This window comes from Lissotriton helveticus, chromosome 5_1 (assembly GCF_964261635.1).
Source record: "Lissotriton helveticus chromosome 5_1, aLisHel1.1, whole genome shotgun sequence".
NCBI classification, from domain to species: domain Eukaryota; kingdom Metazoa; phylum Chordata; class Amphibia; order Caudata; family Salamandridae; genus Lissotriton; species Lissotriton helveticus.
Window position 1 is genome coordinate 274,827,938 of NC_136065.1, and position 25,135 is coordinate 274,853,072.

Below are 25,135 nucleotides of genomic sequence, written 5' to 3' on the forward strand. Positions count from 1 at the left end.
AGAGCCTGGGTAGCGGAAGAGCCTTTCAGGCCCTACCCTCGTTTATTTTTAACATGTGATGCAAATGCTTGGCAGCACCCAATGGCAGGACATTACAGGCATATCATTGAAGGATCAGAAGGCCAACAAGTACTTTTATTCCCACAGTCAGTAACATATTCTTTTACACAGGAAGGGTTTTCATCCAAGCAGAAAAATAAATTAAACATTATTAACAAGGGTTTTTATTTAATTACAATTTATTTTGACGTTGGTTCTCAGTATTAACAGTATTGACAGGAACAGACAGCCAAAAGTGTGTAAGATTAACTTGTGGAAAAGTTATAAAATACTAGCAGCCATCAATAAAGTGCATGTAAATAGATCTGCCTGTACCCTAACCAAGCCCACTACCCTTGCAAGCAGACAAGGCATGAACTGGTACACTGCCCTGCAGACAGGGCACACTGCCACACAAGCAGTGCCTACTGGAAAACATACAGTTGTGGATCATCCCCTGACATTACCTCGAAATCTTCAAGTCTTTTTTTATAAACTTACCTTCATATAGTCAAAACATATGCTATATTTGTTTGCTTACAACGTTTTATATATTGGCAACTGTAAATGTAGTGCATCTGGTTATTAAACAGAAAAAAGATCAAAATTATAAATATTTGGCTAAAAGATCAAAAGTACAGTAAAGCATATATTATCCCTGTCATGCTATCCTGAGAAGTCTCCAACTGAAATCAATGTTACTTTCTTTCCCTAGGCAGAAGCTGCCCCTTTCCATGAAATTTCACTGGTGCCAAAAGAGACCAGTTCCAAGCTATATAAACACATATGGCAAAACAACATCTAAAACACAAAATGGCAGATCGCTAGTACCACTCTGTGTATGCACATGGCCTGTGCTGATGACTGGTGCCCACGGGCGGTACCCTTGAAGTGCAGTATGTAATTTAAAAAAGAGTGAAGTACCTACGACTGAAAAGTTGATATGAGGGAAGATGCTTCACACGCCTGCACAAATAGACAGAAAATAATCTTATGAAATAAGTGGGTGGAAGAATCCTTGTGGGGATTTAAGGCTTAGCCAATGTCTGTAATCCACAGCTGAGTTCAACAACAAACTGTGTCTGGCTGGGCACTGCTTGTCTACACAGGACCCTGTTAAGGAAGTAACAGGGTTCCTGTAGTTGGCATGAATGTGAAAGTCAAGGGATGTTCCACAAGTCTTGGCAGTCTTCGGCTTCGGTGTACCTGCTAAACTTGGGGGCGGTAAATACCGAAATCATATCCGAGGCCATAGTTAACTGCAAGAGCATGAAGTTTAACATCTGGCAGCAGGAAAGGGATGCAGACAAACACAATTTAATTTTTCCTTCCAGGCCAGAACTCTAGATTGGTAGCAAATATAAAATAAGTGCACAGCTACCTTTTGCGCCCTCCTTATACTGCCCTAACAATCATGGCATTGGCCATGTTCATCAAACAAAAACAGAACACTTACAGGTGACCAAAATTTAAATAAGGAACAAAGTATCATAAAACAAAACAGTATTTACACTTTGAGGCAACACTCAATAATAAGCTGCTGTTGATCCTCTGCAGGGAACCAGTGTTTCTTCTTGGTTGCAAGGCCCTATGTTCCCTCAGTGCATCTCCAGATGTTGCTTTGTGTTCCTCTTTTACCGACTCTGCTCCAAATACTGATTAGTGAACATGTTCAGCTCACTGTCCAGCCATCCAGCCTTATTCCTGCAAGACAAATCATCAGGTAAATAACTTCAAATTTCACAAGCAGTCACACCTTGCCACTTTCAGGGTTAACAACTTTACCTCTGCTGCCTGCCCATGGAGGAGGAAATGATCCTCTTTTACCTGCATTCCACCACGTTTCAGACCCCCTCAAAACGAACCCACCATCCCACTGAGCTCTCTTCCAGCGAATGACCCCACACACAAGTCTATCTGTTGCATCATCCTCCAAAGAATAACTAATGAATTTTTTTAACCTTGTTTTACACTTGACTAAAGTTGCACGCTCGAACATTTAAAGTAAACTCAATTCAATTCATAAGTCTTTATTTCGATATAAGAATCATAAAAGACGTTGCAACAATTAGACACTTACAAATTTTAAATTACCCACTGTTAATCAGAAATCAGATTTTCACAATACCACATGTTACTAGATACCACATCAATTGAAGACCATCCATAAATTAGTTAAGACAATAAATTACGTACATACGAGCGAATGTTAACTGAGTCTGTTTGAATCATAAATGAACAAATTCAGTTCATAGTACAAAATACATTTAAAAGCAATCTTAATAACAAACAGATAAAAGACTCTAAAATCATCCTTTTACAAGGTGTTTAATATCAGGTGACGTAAACCCTTTAAAAGAAAACTTTAAGACAATCCTTAAAAAGTCACTGTAGGCTCATTTTGCGTGCTCGAGTAATCCACATCCAGTGGAGAAACTTAGCCACTGCTATAACCACGGCCTGAGAATTATCAGTTCGAAGAATCCTAACGGACTCACGAGCTGTTTTCAAGCCTAACTGCAAACAAATAGGTTTTAGCCATGTTAGCCTAGGAACTTTATATTCAGTGCAGGCAAAAAGTATGTGCCCAATACCTTCCTGTTGGGTGGGACAGAAGGGGCAGGTGAAACATTGTCCCCCGCGCCATTTCGCAGTAAAAGTATTAAGTGGTAATGTCCCCACCCTGAACTGATGATATCTCTTCCTGTCCCCTGGGTTGGTAATCCAATCCCTATATCCCTCGAGGACTGGAGAGTGTTTAAGTCCTAGGAATTCCACCGTTAGTGATGACCCGATGAAACGGCCAAATCTTTTTAGGGCAAGCATGTTCCAGTACAAATCTCTGAATGCTTTTCTAGGGGGAAAGGAGTTCCCTAATGGGTCATACCACAGTGGTGATAGGCCCATGGCCATATAGATAGCCCTCACCTCCCTCAGCCATAGTATTTTATGAGCCCTATCGGCATTTCTTACCTCGCGAAAGGCCCGAGCGTACTGGGAGAGTTCTGGGGTAACCCATAATCTTCTCCAGTACGCAGCTGATCTATAACGATCCATATCTTCGAGGCATTGAGAACCCAAATCGTATAAGAGAGGAATCAAGGGGATTGATACTGGAAGACCTGTGATACTACACAAAAAATTTATTTTGCGCGCCCTTCAACTTCTTTAAGTCGCTAAGTCCCCACAGTTCTGCACCATAAAGGACAGCTGCTCTGACTTTAGCATCATAGATCTTTAGGACCGGGGTAATAGGCCTAGTATGTGACCGATAAAATTCTTTGGTGAGGGCTCCCGCCAATTGAGCGTGCTTTGTAACCACCTGGTTTGAGTGATGTTTCCAATCTAACTTAGTTGATAGGGTAATGCCCAAATAAGTAAATACTTTTGTCTGTTCAAGTTGTACCCTATTCATTACCACCTTCCCTCTGACATGCTTAGATTTGTGTAAGACCATGAACTTAGTCTTGGTTGTATTAATGACAAGTCCATGGTCATTTCAGAAGGCTTCAAAAACATCAATGGACTTCTGGAGGCCCTGTTGAGTCTTTGAGATTAATAGCGTGTCATCTGGAAACATCAACAGGGGGATCAGCTTACCATCCAACTTGGGAGCATCGGTTGGTTGATGTTCAAAATAGCTGATCACCCTGTTGATGTATAAAGAAAAAAGGGTCGGTGCAAGAACGCACCCTTGGAGAACTCCCCTGGCGATTGGAAATTTGTCAGTTACACTCCGCTGTTGGTTCTAACGGACTTGGGCATAATTGTCCTCATGCAATCTAATTAAAAGGGACACGATATCCGAGGGCATGCCCTGATCTTGAAAGGCTGCCCACATTTTTGCACGTGGCACCAGGTCGAACGCTGATTTAAGGTCAATGAAAGCTGCAAAAAGCGTGCCCCCCCCCCCAAAAACACCACCCGCCAATAAATTAAAACAAATCTAAAAACTTGGTCAACCGTGCTTGTGTGGCTGTGAAACCCGGCCTGAAGAGGCGATAAGACATCATTAGCCTCAATCCAACCCTGGATTCACAGCAATAATAGCCTTGCCACAACCTTTTGTATACAGGCGATAAGGCTGATCGGCCTGTAATTTCCTGGGTCCGAGTGCTCCCCCTTCTTAAAAACCTGGATAATCTCGGCACCCTTCCAATACTCCGGTATGGGTGAGCCCATAGCGATGCCGTTTGCTAGCAAAAGAATATAAGTAGCCCAGAGCTCCTTGTCATGCATAAATAAGTCTGCTGGGACTGAGTCTAAACCTGGGGCTCTAGCCTTTGGGATGATGTTCAAATTCTTAATAACCTCTAAACTAGTAGAGGATAGAGGAATAATAGCCTGGTTTAAGATGGGTGGGGCCTCACTCGTCACCAACTGCGTCATTAGACGCGAACTGGGACGCATAATGGGAGACCCAGAGGTTGGGCGAGACATAATTAGTAGGTTCGCCCCTTTTAATCCCCCCTCCCACATTTGACCATATCCCAGAAGGAGCACATTGATCTTTCTCTACTTGCGCTCAGCAGCTCCCTCCAATACTCCTCGTCCCACTCCCGTTTTGCATTGTATTGAGTTTTTTTATACATGACTCGGGCATTCTTAATCCTAGCCATATCTTTGGTTTTAACAGCATCTGATAGGGCTTTATACGCAACCCTACAAGACTTGACATACCATTGGTCTTCCTTTCTGGCAGGCCTAGTGTTCTTTTTTATCACCTTTTTTTTTTACAAAAAAGCACCTTAATTCGCTAAAAAATGTATCATGGATCGGGCCAATATTTGATATAGCCTCCTCCACAGTGGTATTTTTCTGAAGTTCCACAATAGCCTGGACAGTCAGATCCCTCATAGCAACAATACTTTCTTCTTTTATTGCGCAATTGGCCCATCTTATTCGTCTATAATCATTTAAAAGGGCTATTTCCACACAATCCTGTTTGGCCTCGCTTTGGTGTGATTTAAACAGCCTAAATGATAAAATTAATGGATCATGATCGCTCTCCACCCGTTCCACTATCGACATGTCCTCAATGCTACCCCAGTTCTCTTTATTAGTGAGGATATAGTCAATGCGGCTATGTGATACACCATTATTAAAGGTAGAAGCGCCATGTTTATCAGAGGTTATTCTTACATTTATAGCACGTAAACCGTGCTCTACACATAAAACTTTAAGTTGGAGCGTGGCCTCTGACCATTTTTTGATGGGTGCTAATGTCAACGGAGGGATATTCCAGATATGATGATCTTCCGAAGTAAGATCTATATCATAGCTGTCTAAGGGTTCAAAACAACAATTAAAATCTCCTGCTACTATAATATTACCCTTTTTAGAGTATAGTTCAAGGAGAACGTCTAATTGGTCTATTACTTCAGAGGATTTGCCTCCCGTCAAACCCCTGGAATAAATGTTAAAAACAAATAGGTCCTTACAATCAGGGCATTCAACTTTAATAAGCAAAATGTCTGCACTATTAGAGTCCAACTGGTGGGTGGAGTATCTACTATCTTGCTTTACCCATGTAAGTAACCCTCCCTTTGGTCTCCCCCGCAGGCTAGGATTAGCCGGGACATAAAAATTCAGACATCCATGTTTCAATTCAGGCGCCCCCAACCATGTTTCCTGGAGAAGAATTATATCCCTAGTCTCTAGGAAGGATAACCAATCCAAAGATGTTACCTTACTTCTCAGCCCTGCTACATTCCAAGAGACCAAAGTCGATACATAGAGAAAGTTAGGGCTATTAGATGGAAGATGGCAGCCAATAACAGCCTGACCCTCTTTTGATGTTAGGCCAGATGATTGACTCTCCTTGGGTAGCTCATAGTTTGAATCAATTCCACTCATTGATGAACCAGCAGTCCCAAGATGGGCATTAACTTCCAATAAAGTGTTTCGAGGGTGGGGGGATGCACTATCATTACTAGAAAGCCACAATTCCTCTTGATGTCTACCCGCTTCTAGACAAAGTCAATCGTTACTATCCAGTGAATTAAAGATCTCAAATCTGTTGCTAAGTGAAAGAGTAGCACTGGGGGGAACAACCAATGGTAAACCCTTACTCACAGCCTGAAATGAATTCCTGGATAGGATGATGGGATGTAAAAATAACAAAGTGGTAGCACGTTTACAGAGTCATGATGGATCCTAACAGATCCAGTCTGCCTTAAAATAAGTCTGACCAGTTCAGGGGAACTAAAGTTGACAATGACACAGTCCCCTTGCATAACCTTGCTTGAATGGCCCACCCATAATACCCTTCGAACCACCTTAAAATTTGCATATAAGTGATCTCACAGTACTGTTTTGTTGCTCAGAAAGTGTAGAGCCTTATCTTTAAGCGATGACCAGTGCTCCACCTCACCTCTGGAAGCTTGGGTACATTTGCCAAGATGATAGTATAGGGGCAAGCCTCCGGGGGTAAGTGAAGAGAGACGTCCCTAGAGGAATTGTTCACCAGTGGGAATAGTCTCCCACTCGGGCCCTTAGGGGTAGGCTTTGTTGAGGGGTTAATATTTTGTGTTACTGCTGGTAGTGCAGGGGCTCCAGTAGCTATGGTATTGATAGAGTGCAGACTTCCCTGCGCATTATTTATTGGGGCAGTAGAAACAGCAGTGTTAGAAGTCGATGCTATTGTTTTTTGAGCCCCCCTATCAAGTGGGCAGTCATTTTTAAGATGTTTTTCCATAGAGTCTAGCCTATGTTCTATAGACTCCAGTTTCTTCATGACTGGATGAAGAAGTGCTCCGAGTAGTTCCTCCATGCGCCCAATCAGCTCAGGCATAATTCCTTCGGAAAGCCCATTCGGAGGAAGTGGCAGTATATTAGACCTGGCGTTGGGCACTGGAAGGGATGTTAAGGAAGTAGGGTTTTCCGGTTGCAGACCCAACTCAGATGTGGAATTTTTGGTCTTAGCTAGCTTAGCTTGTTGGTGGCTACCTTTCGGGGGACCATTAGCTTTTCTCTTTACTGGTTGTTCCTTCCTTCTAGCCCCAGGAGGTAGTCGTGACTGCCTAGTACGTGTAATGGGGAAAGCGGGTGAGGGACTGGGTGTAGGAGAACGAATAGGATTGGAGGTTTGTATTACAGGCACGCTATCGTTCTGTGGCGGCAATGCCAGCACCTGTGGGGAATCAGGATAAGGACATATACTACCAGAGGCCTCAGAACCCAAATGGTTAGAGTTAATATTAGAGCGATGTAATGGCTCTAACGAGAGCCTCCTCCTCTCTACTAGTTCAATCTCCTTATTAATTGCTGATTCAGCCTGTTTAAGGAAGGCATCCATCGTCCCAACCCCACCTCCACCTATCCCACCCCTACGGCTAGATTTACTCATAAATAATAGAGAAACCGCCCTCACAATCCTTAGGACAATGACCCCCTTCACAGAAATAGCTTAATCCAGTAATTTGATACAGTCAGTACTAGGAAATGGCACACTTATCTAGCCAACGAGTCCTGTTGTATCAGGGGGTAGCAATGTTAGAGGACTGGCCCGGCCCGACCTCCTCTGGCCGCAGACGGCCCGCCTTTGTCCCGGGCTTCTCCCGGCGTGTCCCGCGCGCGTTCCCGCGACGTGGGAGGCAAGCGAGATTTAAAGCGCCTCCGGGCGCGGTGATTGGCGTGTGCGGCTTGAGCTGCTATGGAATGTGGGGGGCGTAGTCCTTCTGATCGCGGCCGCAATGGAATGAGCAGCGGCGGGCGGACTAGGGCACACCAGGAACCAGCGTCTGTACAGCCCTTCCGGGAGCCCAAAAGGTATAGCTGCAAATGCCCCAAAGTTAATTATGCACAACCCACTCCCCCGGAGGCAAGCGGGATTTAAAGCGCCTCCGGGCGTGGTGATTGGCGTTTGCGGCTTGAGCCGCTATGGAATGTGGGGGGCGTAGTCCTTCTGATCGCGGCCGCAATGGAATGAGCGGCGGCGGGAGGACTAGGGCACACCAGGAACCAGCGTCTGTACAGCCCCTCCGGGAGCCAAAAAGTATAGCTGCAAATGCCCCAAAGTTAATTATGCTTTAAAGTAAACTCATTTCTGAGGCATAGAGAAAATATCTGATTATTACTGCACAGGGAGTATATAAGATCACATGAAAGAAGAGATATGGAATGAGCAGATCCAGCTGAAAGGAATATAGCACCACCATAAAGGTACGGTCAATGTGAAGGCAGCATGGATTACGAAAGATGGCATCCGAAGGTGTTCTGCTTCAATTACTTTTTATCTTCACTGCCTGTCTGTGGGAGGAATGACTGAGACATACAGAACAAAATACGTGAAGGTGTTTTGGCACCTACTATTAATTTTTCAAACTGGACAGAGAAAGAACTGAAGTACTTCCTAGATGCTTAAAAAGATTTGTCACACTATGAGTCTCAGCACTTCAACATTAAGAAGTGTTACTATAATTGAAGTGTAGGGTGTCAGGAGTGTATAGAAGGATGCAAAGAATGCCTCTCACCTGAGAAGTTTGGCTTTACTCTGTAGTGAATCCAAGATTTCAATCTTCTTACTCAATGTGGTCACTTCCTGCTCCAGATTCTCACGTGTTATATCAACCTGCTGACACAAGTGCACAAAAGTGCCAGCCAGTTCCCTAAGAGACAGAGAAAGGCATGAAAAACAAGGACAATTGTGGATTAACTTACACTTTGAAACGTGACAACCTGAGATTTGTGTTTATGTTTGTAACATGCTATAGCACAGATTAGTAGAGATTACACTTTAATTTCTATCACATTTTAAACGTACCTACCTCTATGTACATTGTGCTTCTTATCACTGAAATGAAACAGCGCAACTATGACTCAAGTCAATGAGGATTACTAGGCAGAAAATTGATGAAAGCCTGGTTGTGGTGGTGGGGGGGCTGGAGGAAAGGGAGGGTGGGACACACATACACACACCGAATACGGAAACCATTGGCTAGTGTATACAAGCTGCCATATGACGCACTGACAGTCCAAAGTGCTTATTCATCCAGACTCCTGGGATTCCAAGTAACAGTAGATTAGAGGGCAGGAACACACTTTTGTTGAGCACAGAGAAGGAGTAGTTTCTGTCCTGTAACTCCAGTTCTGTAGTAGGGGTATCTCTGTTATAGTCATAATCTAGTGAATAGTCCCGCCCATGTGAGTGGACCCCGGAACAATCAAAAATAATCTCTTTAAGTGTCGAAAAATGCAGACCTGCACAGACACTTAAGAGAGAATTAAAGACAGATAATGCAGCCTATAACACAGGCTACAGTGTCCAGTACTTCAACTAGAAATTCCACCAAAAAAATCCACAAAACAGCAAAGCCTGTACAGATTTCCCTTGCTTCAGCAGCAAAAAACCCTCTGGAATGATAGAGAGGAGGATCTGGACAGACAAGCCCCATAGGCTGCCATTATGTGGCTCAGAACAGGATACTGCGCCTTTAAGAGAACTTTCCAGAACTTCACAGTATCCCAGAATGCACTGCAGGTCCCTTTTACTTTCAGTTCTTTTTGAAGGCGTAACACGCCAGACCTGTAGCATTCCTTACATGAATATCTCTCTCCACCGGGGAGGAGGGCGGGCGCTTATGACTACAACAGAGATAACCCTACTACAGAACTGGAGTTACAGGAGAGAAACTACTCCTTCTGTAGTAGGGGATCTCTGTGTATAGTCATAATCTAGTGAATAGAATGGCAAGCCCATCCCCACACCAAAGCGGCGGTGGAGAAACGAGAAATAACAACACTAATGTGCGAACAGATTTCGCAGCGAAGCCTGCCCAACCTGAGCGTCTGCTCTGGCATCAGTGTCCAGGCAGTAATGCTTAGCAAAGGTATGAACCGACTTCCAAGTGGCCGCCTTGCAGATTTCTGCAATTGGAACATTACGGAGCAAAGCAGTCGTGGCAGCTTTGCCCTGGTGGAACGAGCCTTAGGTTTAACCCCTAAGGTCTTATTAGCTTTTTGGGAACACAATTGAATGCAGGACACAATCCACCTCGAGATGGACTGCTTAGAGGTAGCAAGACCTGTCCTGACTGATCCATAATTGACAAACAATTGGTCCGACCTACGAATATCTTTGGTTTTATCTAGATAAAACTTCAACACCCTCCGAACATCCAGGGAATGTAAAGACCTTTCCGTTGGAGATGAAGGATTCTGAAAAAACGTATGCAAAGTTATAGTCTGGTTGACATGAAAATCAGAAATAACCTTGGGTAGAAACTTAGGGTGAGTATGCATAACAACCTTAGGAGCATGAAATACAGTATAAGGTTCATGGCAACAACGCCTGAATTTCACTCACCATGCGGGCCGATGTAATGGCCACGAGGAACGCCGCCTTCCAGGACAGGTGCTGCAACGAAGCCTTATGAATAGGTTCAAAAGGCTCCTTCATCAACCTGGACAGCACCACATTCAGTTCCCATGAAGGCGAAGGAAGCCTGACAGGAGGAAACACTTTCTTCAAGCCTTCCAAAAAATCTTTGATCACAGGGATCTGGAAGAAGGAAGTCTGTGAAGGGCATTTCCTGTAGGCAGTCACTGCAGCCATATGGACCTTAATGGAATGGACATTAAGGCCGGACTGCGCCAGATGTAGAAGGTATGGAAGGATGACATCTTCCTTACATGTCGTGGGGTCATAGTTCTTGGACTTGCACCAGATACAAAACCTCTTCCGCTTGTAAGCATAAGAAGTCCTAGTGGAAGATCGCTTAGCCTCCTTCAGTATGTCCATGCAATCTTCTGGGAGATTAAGATGGCCATATTGCACTATCTCAGGAGCCATGCCGCCAAACTCAAAGACGAGAGGTTGGGGTGCAACATCAGCCCCCCGGACTTAGCAACAATACATTGGCATTTACAATGCCATTAGCTCAAACTCAAATAAATCCGAGCCCGATTGCATTTCTAATGCTTATCCTTAACAGGATATCGGCCTCCGCCTGGAGCTCGCCCAGTTGATACTGCGAGCTGACCGGAGGAATCGATGGAGGAGGGCTGGTGAACCGAAGACTGTATCCATTGCAAACAATATTCAGCACCCACTTGTCCTGAGTAATTTTTCTCCACTCTGCCAGAAAAAATTGAACGCTTCCCCCCACCGGAGCGGGTAACGGATGAAGGGGAAGTAACCGCTCAGGGTCGAGACCCGGCCGGGCCTTTGTTAGCTGTAGAGGACTGCTGTCCACCTCTACCCTTCTGGCGCTTCTGGAAGGGTCTCCGGAACTGCTGCTGTTGTTGCTGCTGCTGTCCCGAAGACTGTCCTCGTCCTTTCCCCTGTGCACCGAACCGTCTCTGGAACGGGTGGTAGGACGTCTTTTCTTTGGGCTTTTCCAAGCCCACCGCCGTCAGGGTCTTCGCCTCCGCCTTCATGCGGGCCATCTCATCATCGGCATGTTTTCCGAACAGTGTTTCTCCGGAAAAGGGCAGATTGGCCACCCGCTGCTGGGCCTCCGGCTTGAGTGACGTGAGCCTGAGCCAAGCATGACGGCGCTGGTTGATCCCGTGACAGTAACCATGGGCCGCCAACAGCGAGATATCCGCAGCCGCGCTGATGACCTGGTTTGAAACCAGCATCCCTTCCTTAAGTATTTCTAGGAAGTCCTCCTTCTTGTCACGCGGCAGAAGGTCCGTGAACTGTTCCAGGGAGTCCCACAGGGCACGGCTGTACCGCCCCAGCAAAGCCGAATCGCTGGAGGCTTTCATGGTCGTGGAAGAAGTTCCACAAGCCTTCCTTCCAGCCGAATCAATCCAACAGCTTTCTTTATCAGGCGGCACGGTGAAGGACGGGGAGGTAGAGTGTAACTTCCTGGCCGCCGTCACTATAACGGCGTCGGGCACTGGGTCCATCCGCAGGAAGGCCGGGTCCGAATCCGGTGCTCTGTACTTCTTCAGAAGTCGGGAGGGAGCGGCCTTCACCACCGCAGGCGTAAGGAACAGCTCCTCCGCAGGTTCGACCAGCCCTGGCACCAATGGCAGCAGAGGGCGAGACAGATGCTTCTTGTGAAGTGTCTCGAATATCACGGACGTCGTAGGTGTAGGAGCAGTCACCGTGATGCCCAATTTTGTAGCCCCCCTCAGGAAAACCTCCTGGAAAGTGCTGATGTCGTCCACCGGAGACACCCTTGTCCCCGGGGAATCAGACAAGGTCGGTGAATAGGATCGTGTCCTGGAGGAGTCCGTGCGGGACCTGGACCCTCGCCTCCTATGGCGGCATCTAGCTCTAGTGGAGGATCTGCGCCGACTCCTAGATCTTCCTCTCCGTCCGGAGCGCGATCTTGACTTCCTAGGCCTCGGGCGATCCGCCGGTTCCACCGGCGCGGGCGTCTTAGGCTTGGCCGGGGCCTGCGGCTTAGGAGTCCCCTTGGGAGGTGTCGGAAACCTGGGCAACGAAAACGACCTCGGAGGAACCGGAGGAGGCTTCTGTGGCACCTGAGGTTGAGGTACGGTTTGCGGAAGCGGAGGCAAAGGCGGAGGGGTAGGAACCCTTGGAGGGGGACCCCTCGGCAATGGCGGCGGAGGCGTAACCTGCGAAGGCGTATACACCCCGGAATACACCGAGCCTGGTGATCCACCACCAGCCTGGGGCGTCGGAGAGCCTCCCATGGCATCAGGCCTCCTCTCCCGCTTCTTCGACGTCGAAGAACGGTGACCAGACGGCGAGCGTCGGCCTCTCGACGTCGAGCGTCTCTTCCTCGGCGTCGACCGCCGTCCATGCCTCGACGTCGACTTCGTACGCCTCGAGGTTGATCTCTCGTGTCTCGACGACGTCCTCTTGTGCCTCGACGGCGACCTCTTGTGCCTTGACGGCGACCTCTTGCGCCTCGACGGCGACCTCGACGGCGACCTCGACGGCGACCTCTTCCGCCTCGACGGCGGACCACTCCTCGACGACGAGGATCCCCTCGACGACGATGTTCTCCTCCTCTTCGCCGACGGCGAACGGCGGTGTCGCCTCGACGGCGAGCGTCGACGCCGGGCCCCTCGACGTCGATCACTCGACGTCGAGACCGACAAGGATGACGACGAAATTGTCACCGGAGACTTCGAAGGTGGTCTGTGCACATCCCTCGACGTCGAGCGCCGACGGCGCTTCGCCCCAGAGCCCTGGGGGATGGGGAACAGACCGTAGTCATTCCTCTCGACGTCGTGGTCGCTGCAATCGACCCAGACAGAGAGTGGGCACGTTTTCTGGACTTTCTGCCCCTGGGGAGCCCCCCAGAGGCCTCAGCATGGGCAGAAGGAGCCCCTCCATACCCACCTTGTGCCTTCAGCCTTCTTTCCTCGAGTCCCTGAAGCCTGATCTTCTTTCTTTCCTTCAGGGTCCTGCCAGAGAAGCCCTGACAAATCTCACACTCCTCTGGGACATGGGAAGAGGGAAGGCAGAGGATACACACCTCATGGGAATCCGATTTGGCCTTCTTCCTGGAGCACTCCGGGCATTTGTCAAATAATGCAGGCATATTTGACATCAAAAAGGAGCAAAACCCAAGAAGAACAGCACTAAAGTACTTTAGAAGCACGCAAAACGAAATTAATAGTGAAAAAATCACCAAGAAACCCTTGAAAATGGAGAGCTCAATGCTCCAGGGTCCTGCTTGCAGGAGCCGGAAAAAAGAACTGGAAGTAAAAGGGATCTGCAGTGCATTCTGGGATACTGTGAAGTGCTGGAAAGTTCTCTTAAAGGCACAGTATCCTGTTCTGAGCCACATAATGGCAGTCTATGGGCTTGTCTGTCCAGATCCTCCTCTCTATCATTCCAGAGGGTTTTTGCTGCTGAAGCAAGGGAAATCTGTACAGGCTTTGCTGTTTTGTGAATTTGTTTGGTGGAATTTCTAGTTGAAGTACTGGACAGTGTAGCCTGTGTTATAGGCTGCATTATCTGTCTTTAATTCTCTCTTAAGTGTCTGTGCAGGTCTGCATTATTCGACACTTGAAGAGATTATTTTTGATTGCTCCGGGGTCCACGCACATGGGCGGGACTATTCACTAGATTATGACTTTACACAGAGATCCCCTACTACAGAAAGACTGAAGCTCACATGCAAGAACGGTTCTGTCCGCAATCTTGCCCTACTTCCCTCTACTGGCTTCTCTCTTTCTCTCTCTTTTCTTTCCGTTTAGAACAAAAGGGAAAACACTGTAGGAGGATAGGTTGCCTGAAGGAGGAGGTGTGAGAAGTTGGCCTGATATGCAGTGCTCACTATTCTAGTGATCACTATGTATCAGTCCAAACAACCCTTATTGATGATTGGTTGTAAGTCAACCTTATAGACCAGCTATCCTAGTAGCATGGATACGAGCAGTCTAAGGCTAAGACTCTAGAGGGCGTGTTAAGCCAGCTGTTTTACCATCACATTACCCCTTGAACACCCAGTGAAAGGACACCACACAAGTTATGAAAATAAACAGATATTTATTTATAACAAGACTACCCTGAACTCTTTATGAGTCAGGGAGCTAAGCACACAACAAAACTCTTAAGAAAATACTTTAAGTCGCACAATTTACACAAATGCCCGAGGGGCACGAAAAACCATATACTACAAAAGTGGAATGCGAATTACTAGCAGATAAGTAACGATTCTCAGAGGCTTTGGGATCGCTAGGACTGGACTACTGAACCTTTAGATTACTAGCAGGAGGCCTAGGGAACTCGGGTGCAGAGTGTGCACTCTCACGCGGGATGCGGGACAAAGTCTATGGAAGCTAGAATTCACAAAGTTAGTGTTCTCGGGCGAACCCGACTAGGTAGGTCAAAAACGAAAGTGGATCTGGACCCTTGGATAGTGAGGCTATGCTGAGGCACCGAAATGCCGAAGTTACCTAGCCCAGGGGCTGCAGCTGCATAGGTCTGAAAAGACGTCGGGATTCTCCGTTGACGAACCAGGAGCCTGAAGGAAAGGAGTTGCTGGCAGGCGACCAGTGAAGATTGTTCGGGTGATCCAAGCCTGGATCGAAGATATATGACACCTGAAAGCAGAGGGGACCAAGTTCGTGACTACTAGCCAGTAGTCAGGTGGCACCAGGAGGGCACCGGATGGTAGTCACCTCGACTAGGTGAGTGGGCGACGCTGGGCTCTGTAGTCTCACGGACCAGGAGGCGTTGTCGGCGACCAGGATGGAGGTACGAGCTGTCCCACGATGGATGATGCTCTCGACGTCGCTGGACCCAGGATTGGGGCAACAAGTCTTGGCAAATTCAAGCCCACGCGGTGGACCTAAAATGGCGTCTGGAGTGGACCAGGATGGTCCGGGGTGCTCCTCTCTTGGAAGGGAGCAAGGGCCAGCCTGGAGCAACCAGACCAGCAACAGTGATGTCGTCGGGCGTCGTTAAGAAGGCCACAAGCCAGCGGGCTAGTAGCCAAACAACGCGGTGAGCAGCAAAAAGCAGAAGGGCCCCACGCAGATCGTGGAGATGCTGGGAGGCTGAACTTCGGTGCTGGGGCTGCTCAGGGTCGGGGCTTCTCGGACCCCAAAGCACTCACCAGAGGATCCCTCGGCGGTCGTGCTGGAAAGAAGTCGTGCAGTCTTGAAGATGGCCGGTCCCTCGAGGTCTCGTCGCACCCACGGTTCTCAGCTTAGCTGTAGAGGTGGGTAGAGGTCAGAGGTGCCAGGGAAGCCGGTTCTCGTCGAGCTGGGCAGTCAGATTCCGGAGGAAGGACTTGCAGCAGACCGCAGTGTTCTTAAGATGGTGCCTGCGGATGCAGGGTGACTACTCCTTAGTCACAAGGGAGAATCTTGAAGAAGAAATCTTGATGTCCTTTCGTAGAAAGTCGTGTCTTGATTCCAAAGATGATCTAATTTGGAAGGGGGCCTGCTCCTACCTTTATCTTGGAAAAGGGGGCTGGCACGCGACTAAGTCCTGCCCTATGGGTGGGACCAGGAGGGGGGTGGTTACACCCCTCTCCTTTGGCGGCCTTTCCCCAGCTCAGGGGCTGGTGTGCCCCTGGAACTGGTTCAAGCCGGCCTATGCACAGTGAGCACCGGGGTGCCACTTGCAGTCACCTTCCTCTGTAGCCCTGCCTACCTGGAATACACAAAACCCTGTCTGGGACGGTGCTGGCACCGCTCCTGGCAGGAAACCCTTTGTCCTTGCCTCCTGCTCTGGGAGGACTCCCAGCAGCAGGAGGGCAGACTTGTGTCTCGGTGGCAGCATCCATTTTGTGGATGCTAAGGCTCTGTCTGACTTTAACCGGGGTTACAGGTTATATCCATGTCGTGTCCCTCTAGAAGGGTGGAATGTTAACCCCGTCGCCAGAATTGGCGAGGGGTTAGTATTCCAATTCGTATGACACCTTACTCGACATGTTTTGATAAAGCGATACCAGAGTTGGCATATAACCGCGAGGATTATAATGCACTTAAGAGTATATGGTATGCGATATCATGGAAACGGCTAAGGGATAGATCCCGAAAGCCGCAGACAGGCTCAGCTCATGCCAGAGCACTATCTCACACGATTCCAAGCACTCTGCCTTCAGGATTGTTAAGGCCTGCCATAGGAGTGACTGATAGGAGATCTGTGTGTCCATTTAGGTTTAGATATAGGAATACTATATCTAAAGCAAAGGGTGTTTACACCTCCTTGCCCCAGCTGTCGTGCAGCCAGTTGTGTCAGATTTAGTTAGTCAGTCCAGGGGTGGCATAATACATGCTGCAGCCCCCGGGGAGACTTCTGGGTGCACCTCAGCCCTGGTTACAGGGACTTGAGAGGGCCCAGTGCCAATTCAGTACCTGGGTACAATTTGGATTAGAGAGAACAGCTAGGCTGTGGGTCTGATTAGCAGGCCCACAGCCAGGGAAAGTCGTAAACCAGTGAAGCAAAAAGCAAAAATCTGGGTGATCATAGGATTGCAGACCCTACTCTCCTACAGGAGGGATTTAGGAATACATAAACAAAAATCTCAACAATGAGTGATCTGCACTTACTGGAACGTCTAGTCCCCCTTTTTTCCAGGTTTATGGAAGACAACATACCATCCAGACATCACTGAAGAGACTACGTGGTTTTAAATTTGCGGTCTTAGTCCCTCCTTTTGGAGCTCTCTTCCCTCCAACATTAGATCCTCTACAAGCTAACCTCTATTCAGGAGATTCTGAAAAACCTGGTTGTTTTCCTAGGCATATCAATGACCAAACGAGCAGCAGGCTATTCCTATATTTAGATCCAAGAAACCGTTTGGTGTATGTGTGCTCTATAATTATTTATATTATAACTACATAACTGAAGAGGCAGCTAAAAGGCCACCAACTAAAATCTCAGATGGATGTTTTAAAAGATTTTTCTTGAGTACTTGGTTGAAATAAGCCTGAAATGTACACCTAACATCTGTGGCACATGCTCATGGAAGGCATGACCAACCAGCTAAGTGGCTGCTCTACAAATAATGAGCATACAAAAGTGGAAAGCCATTAAAGCTGTATTGGCCTATACATCATAGGCATACAATTCGTAGTGAGAGTATACACGCTTGAACATGTAGCATTCCGGAGATAAACAAAGCAATAATCCACTGAGTAGTGCAGCTTTAAACACCTGTTTGCCAGGCGACTGGTGATGAAAAGCCTGTCCGATTTCTACTTTTGATCACAGCAAGAACAAAAATTGAGGGATCGTATGCATTCAAAATGGGATTCACAATAATAAAAACAAAAGATTGCTTGGTTGAGTAGGAAATTGTAAAGGACCTTAAGAAACAAGAACTGGCAAAGCCAATAAGTTGCAATCCTGTAGAGTACTAAATGCACAGACTGACCTTCAAAAATGATTAGTTATTAGATAAAATAAATGGCTTCTAGCTAGCTTTTCTACAAAAATGAATGTATTTGGGAAATAATCCCTAAGAGAACACAATATCTATTTGTTTGAAGTTTCCTATCTCCTCAGCGATTGGTCAGGTGGACCGGAGTCAGTCTTTGGACGAGCAGGGTATGGCAACAAAATGACAGGGCTTTGACAGCTTTTCTGAGAGACGGTATGATGGAGGATCTGTTCCTGGTGTTTTATTTGGATCTGGACTTCTCTTAGCCTGTTCATTACTCTTAAATTGTATCTTAGGGTGAATAGACCTCTTTTGTATGCAGTAGGACACCAGCCACTAAACACTCCTTCATCTTGAAGGTCACTGTACAGTTTACTTTCTCATCCAGCTTCAGTCCCCAGTGCCATCTATTACTAGCTTGCTTACAGATACTGCCATGATGAACCGTAAGACTGTTCAACCATTTTCTACTCTGAGTTGGAAGAACGAGTGGGAGATGGAGTTCCAGGAAGAGAGGACTCATGTGAATTCTCCTTCCACTTTTTGGGATCAAGAGGAGGATTCTTACCCAGTCTGGTGAAGTAATGGTACACAGTCTATCTGTGTCTAGTCACCTTGGAAGCACAGGAACCAGTGTATGCCATCAGTGGGGTTCCAGATTCTGTGTCAGAAGGCCCTCTGTAGCTAGTTGGGCCAGCAACACATCTTCCTGTTACCAAACATCTTGCGAGATCTCTGAATACCAGAAGATGAGTAGAGAAGGCACTGACTGGCGTACCACAAGTAGCATCTCTACCTCATGGTGGTGCAGGGCATCTTCGAATAATGGGAAATTCCCAGGCTAAATCTGCTTGCCACTGCTGAGAACAAGCAGTGGCCAAACCTTTGTGCATTGGAGTTTTCTCCAGAACACTTACTAGGAAATACATTGTGCCCGAGATAGGACACAGGATTGCTGTATGTGTTTCCACAACTACCTCGAGTTCTGAGATAATCAAGAAGACTTGGGCCAGCTCCGTCTTGAGCGCCCCAAACTGGGCCTGGAGAGTATGGTGCCAACAGCTCCTGAGCATTTACCCACCTTCTGGCTACCTGTTCCAGAGGACCTCCTGCTCAGCAACCGGTCAGGGTCCTGCATCCAAGCCTACCCAATCTACACCTTCTTGTGTCGAGATTGAGCAGCAGGTTATTTATCGGCCCTTTCAGCCTTTTTGAGTTTACATGATCAACTCTATTAAGTTGCTAGATTTGAGGAGTTTGTTACAGGGTTTAACTCACAGAATCAAATCTAGTCTTAACATTTATCTTATGCACACATTCTGAGCTGATAAACATCTACTCATTGCAAGGCTTGAATTCAAGTGAATGAACTGCAGGCACTTTCAGTACCCTATATCGCTTTTTCCCAGTCAAATTGGTGCCGACAACCCAGGGCAGCATTTCCGTCAAAATGTTGTTTCTTCTTACGTTGGCCAAGCCATTACTTTGCCAACATTTTTTACTCACCATGTGGACAACCAACTCTTTGTGGTGTTTTCTGAACAGAAGAAGGATACGGAGGTGCAGAAAACAGACCTTGTTGCAGTCGGTAGTGTTCTGCTTCAAATCTGCTACGCGCAGGTCAAGAAGCAACTCAGTGAGGGCCTTGTAGGCTCATTCTACCACAACAGATAAGGCTGCTAGAATGGTACTGGAATGGGGGGTTCCAGGTCCATAACTTTGCCAGGTGGCAATTTGGGCGGCAATGCACATGTTCATGTAAGACTACTGCCCTGACTGCTAAGGTTCGTAGGGAGGGCCATTTTACCCCCTCGGTCCTGCAATACTTCCTAATCTGAGTCCACTCCACATACCCTCTACCCTTGGGAGGTACTGCTGTATTTTATCTATTCTAAAGGTGAGGAATCTGTGATTAGCAGTATCGATCCAAAGAACAAGCTCTTTCTGGTGGACACTCTAACTGTAGATTCCTCACCGCTCCTCAACCTCCCCGTTCTGTGGAGTGAACTCCCTAACATCTTACACAAAGTTCCAATTTAGAGATCAGCAAACTGTGAGCAACAATTTGTTTGAAGTGCTAAACGTCTGAGGGTCTGAGAAACTGGCGTGGCTGGAAAAAAATCTCCAGATCCAGTCCGGCACCAGGGAGTATTGTAATGGTAAAGAATCTGCAGTTAGAATATTCACCAAAAAGACTGTTAACGAAGGTAAGTAGCTCGTTAGTCTTGCTCTCAGATGCTGAATAGTATACTTGGTCTAAGCTGCTCCCCCACAAACATTCGAGAACCCTCTGATATGGTTAGGCTGTACATCCAAATGAAAACATGGGGAGTTTACAGGACACCTGTCTCTTATTGGAAGGCATTAGTAATGCCCTGCTACACACTGGGTCAGTATGCTATGCCTCTTAAAAGTTCTTGTGGTCTCAGTCAGATCAAAAGAATTATATTTTGCAAGCAAACAAAATGTCTCAAGTAGAGGATGAAACGTGTAGTGAAAAGGTAAAATTATGAAGTGGAAGGAGCTAGAATAAACTCAGGAGCCCTTTGAAATCATAATCTCTACATTGGGACCCTCATTATGAGTTCCCTGAGTTTTGGGGGATGGGAATACCACAGTGCCAGAATCTCTGATTCTGGCCAGTATCCCTGCATGTAAATCAGAGGACAATTTATCTATCATGAAACGGAGAATAACACGTGCACCCAGAAATACCAAGTCCAAATCCACATTTTATCCCCTGCCTTTGGATATAATGGGCCAAATTGTGCTTGGAACAGTTGGTAAATAAGAGCTGGGGCCACTAACGTAGCTGATGTGGAGTGGAAGCATGAAGGACAAAGTAGTTGGCAGTGGGGCATTTGTTGTTCTTTCAAGCTTTAGTTAGATGTTGAGAGCCATGCACAGCAACCACCCGCAGCTCTGCACAAAAGCTCGAGTCCGGAGTCTCCAGGCCCAGAATTATCATGGCCAGGGTTTGCTGAACCAGTCATTCCAGGCCTGGAGTCCTGGGAAAGTTTGAATGGCCCAGAGCCATATCCCTCAAGATACCACTCTGTGCCACTCACAATGAAGCTCTGGGTGTTTTAACCTCTATGTGGCAAAAAAGCAATACCTCTTTACATATGTGTAGTTAAATTTACTTGCAGAGTTAACTTAAGTTTCATTTTATCCCCTTATGCGTTCTGAACCATGGCTGTATGCTGTTCGGATTGCTTGAGGCCTAATGAAGACAGCACACCACAGCGACTCAGATGCCAATTACCGTATAGACACTTACTGTTGCACTTGATGGCTACAGTTGGAGCCTGTGTAGCTGACAATGAGTTGCAATTTTTCACTGGCATACTCCACAAACTGGCGTTTAAAAGCTCTCTCTTTTGCCTTTGTTGTCCAGGTAAGTCTTTCATACACAAACAGGAGCCCATAAAGACCAAGCGACAGAGCAATCAGCCTCCAGCCCACAGCTTTCCAGACCTGAAAACAGAATAGTAATGTTAAGCAGATCAGGAGGGATCCTTCCATTGCTTTTAAGATAGGATTCTTTCCTTACCCATACAAGGTGTTAAGCTTGACTAGCAAAATACACAAATACTGTCTCAGACCACAGAAGATCAAACTTATCAAACTTTAGTGCGACACATTGACACATCTCTCTGTTAGCTATATTAACCCCAAACTACTCCCAAAACTGTGTTTTGTTCTGAGACTTGAGAAACATTGGAAACAAGAGTTCTTTTATGGAAGAACAGCAGAAACTCCCAGTAAATGGTTGTTAAAGTAAGCCATCTGGTTATAGACTTAATTCTGAAATTACCCTTCAAGCTGAACTCAGCATCTCTCTTAGGCTAACAGTACTACTAACGTCCATCAACAGAACAACATTCCCCACCACAGGTATCAACGTATGTACTCACCACTCCGCCCACCACTAGAATCCCCATGGAGGTGCGGGAAGTCAGTGATGCCAAGCCAGTCACCATGGAGACCATGAGCTCTTCCTGGGTTAAGGAGCCCTGTGGTAATGGGGGCATACTCGGATTCACGGGTGTTAAAGGTAAAGGACGTTGAACCTATGATAAAAACAGTTTGGTTGAAACAGAACAGTGCACTAAATACGTGTTGGTTACAATGTTTAGGTAGCCCTGGTATCTTCTACAGGAATCCTGGCTACTGAACTCAAATGTGATAAAGGAAAGTCATGAGGGCAATTTACACAGCTTATCTTGCAAAGGAACGACTAACCCTTATGTTTGTATCAACCCTTAAAAATCTGAAATTCCTATGATTACACCCAGTGGAAGACAAGAAAAAGCATACAAAACTCATGCACAGCTAGGGCAACGCCACAGCAAAAGAGTTGTACTACACAGCACAGTGTAGCATGCCTTACGTAGGGAACAGCACCAAACCACAGTTAAAGTGAAGTTTCTATGTAATTTTTAGCTTCAAATCTGTATGTGACAATTTATGCCGTAGACTCACTGGTCCAAAAAAACACCATCCTTTCCCAAGAATTAAAAGCTCGAACTGTGCAAGAAATAGTGTCTGTCCGAACAAGACAGACCAGGTCATCACACTGACGTTCTATTATGGAGTCTCACCTGGTCACTATATCCCATCAATGCTCTGCGCCCATTCTTTGGTCCCAGAAACCTGTTAACCAACATTGTCCATCCCATAGAAAAGTGGAAGGAAATGTCTTCCTGGAAGTCACTACACAGCTTATCACAGTTCAGGTCGTAGCTGAGGTTAAAGCACTGACGGGGAACCAACAAATCCACCTGTCCTCGCAGATTGTCTGGGAGGAGAGGTAGAAATCCATCTGGCAAGAAAAAGGGAACAAGTCAAAGCAATGCAAACAAGCATACACTTGTAATGCCTGGCAAGACAGTAAAGAGAACACTAAGGAATGTCTTTCATCTAATGTGCCAGACACTGAAAGAAATTAGACTCCGCCAGTATATGGACTAAGCTAAAAGCATCATATCAGCAAGGCCCTCAATATAAACACAGTACCTCCAAGACAATGTAGCATACTTGGACCTGGAAATGCCTCAACGGGAATGATCTGTTTTTTTCCTGTTACTTTCAATATTCATGCATTCTAGTAATTTATTTGTATTTTGGTATACAATCCCATAACTTTAATTTCTTCTGGGTTGCAGTGTGGACAGTACAGATAGAAGTAAATTCCACAGAATGACAAGTGTCCTTTGCTACCCCAGTCTTCTTCATTGTTTTGCTTTACCATGATCCCTTGAAAGCTGACAAAAGCACCCAAATTTCCCCCCCGACTTAATACCCATCCTTCTGCTTCTAATGTTGACTGACCCATCATTTCTTGACGTGTCGCTTGCAGCGAAACAGTAACAGTGCTGGAACAGCGATCCGACATGTTTCTTCCGAGACCTTCTTCAATGTGCCGATGAAGCTCCTAAAAGTAAAGAACATGGAGATAACTGATCAAAAAAACCACAGAGATCAAAAAAATCAAAACATACTGATGTCTCAAAACTCACATTTTTGTAAACTTTCAGCACAACTTGAGACGGATGAAAATCCATTTGGAATTCATCTACCAGCACAGAGAGGCGTCGGATCTCTTCTGCCATTGCATTGGACACCTGTAGAAGAAAGGATGCAAAGGCAGCCACTTAGGAGCAGTGAATTACCTTTATCTCTCTATATAAAGAGGTTCAAAGTAAACATTAAGAGAAGGATGATTACGTTTCACTGGTTCTTGCATATTAAAGTCTCACAAGTTCAGAAATAAAAGAAGTGAGAAGCTTAATTTGTAAGCAATGGCACCAACCGACTTATGATCAGCATATGATCAGCAGAAGGCACTTCTCAATGATTCCATCACATGACGAATTGCATAGGTTTTCTCGTTCTCACACATGAGGGTTTGAGTAGTGTTCATCTCACCCAATCATGCTACCGTGACCTAACTTTTAAGCAGTTGCCCTGACCTCTCTGAGTTTCATCATGTAATATCAATCAGTATGCCATTACCCGTCTGAGGTGTCATACATAATGTACCTTAAAAGTTGCACATGAAACATTGTAGGAGTCCTCTATCACCCGAGTTGCCACTATATATATATATATATATATATATATATATATATATATATATATATATATATATATATATATATTAATATTACCTACTGGCGGTCGCCAGTAGGTATATATAGTTAGGATTTTTTCTCTATGGGTTTTTTGAAAATTCTATGTCTAATAACTTTGGCGTTTGTGGACGGAATTGGCTGAAATGTTCAGGAAAATGGCACATTTTGTTTCTGAGCAGCCCCTGAAAATTGGGGGGGGGTTCGTCCAGGGGGGGTCGAGAAAAAAGGGGGGTCCCAAAACGTGTTTTTAACATTGAGTTTTCCATAGGGCGGTTGGCCTCACTTTTAGCCCGAACGGCTGAATGGATTTGCACGAAACTTGGCAAAATTGTAGGGACTGGTAGCCCGATGTGCCTTTTGTAGGTCTCAATATATGTGCTACAGTGGATTTTGAGAAATTAACGTTTAAAAAAAGATATATATCTGTAACAGCGGACCGGGCAGCGCTCCAGGACGCGTACTTTTCGCGCAACGGAGCTTTGTGAAGCGAAGCTGATTGGTTCTCCGGCGTCTGTCAACATTCCAAACAGTCCGTAGCGGCCGCCATCTTGTCTCTCGGTAGGATCGAGAGACAAGAGGAGGCCAAAGCGAAGGGGCAAATGACCATAAGGGGGAATAGTAGATCCTCGCTGACCCCCTAGGTTTGATGTGGAGGTTTTAAAAGGGCCCCGCGGGGCAAAAAAAAATAATAATAATAATAATCGAACGGCTGAATGGATTTGCACGAAACTTGGCAAAATTGTAGGGACTGGTAGCCCGATGTGCCTTTGCTAGGTCTCAATATATGTGCTTCAGTGGATTTTGAGAAATTAACGTTCAAAAAAAGATATATATCTGTAACAGCGCACCGCTTCGCGTACTTTTCGCGTTACGGAGCTTTGCGAAGCGAAGCTGATTGGCTCTCCGGTGTCTGTAAACATTCCAAACAGTACGTAGCGGCCGCCATCTTGTCTCTCGGTAGGATCGAGAGACAAGAGGAGGCCAAAGCGAAGGGGCAAATGACCATAAGGGGGCATAGTAGATCCTCGCTGACCCCCTAGGTTTGATGTGGAGGTTTTAAAAGGGCCCCGCGGGGCAAAAAAAAATAATAATAATAATAATCGAACGGCTGAATGGATTTGCACGAAACTTGGTAAAATATTAGGGACTGGTAGCCCGATGTGCCTTTGCTAGGTCTCAATATATGTG

The 25,135-nt window shown here is 46.2% G+C and overlaps 1 protein-coding gene across 2 annotated transcripts in view; it reads right to left on the reverse strand.

The window, feature by feature from the left end:
- Positions 1-221: 221 nt before the first annotated feature.
- MFN2 (mitofusin 2) overlaps positions 222-25,135 on the reverse strand; it is a 131,952-nt gene continuing 107,038 nt past the window's right edge. For both annotated transcript variants that reach the window (XM_078642198.1, XM_078642199.1), the window contains exons 12-18: positions 23,333-23,437; positions 23,145-23,247; positions 22,415-22,635; positions 21,728-21,883; positions 21,091-21,287; positions 8,514-8,648; positions 222-1,743 (exon numbers count right to left, since the gene is read on the reverse strand). In XM_078642198.1, the coding sequence (XP_078498324.1) occupies positions 1,674-1,743; positions 8,514-8,648; positions 21,091-21,287; positions 21,728-21,883; positions 22,415-22,635; positions 23,145-23,247; positions 23,333-23,437 (987 nt within the window). In that variant the 3' untranslated portion in view covers positions 222-1,673. The remainder of the gene's footprint in view (positions 1,744-8,513; positions 8,649-21,090; positions 21,288-21,727; positions 21,884-22,414; positions 22,636-23,144; positions 23,248-23,332; positions 23,438-25,135) is intronic.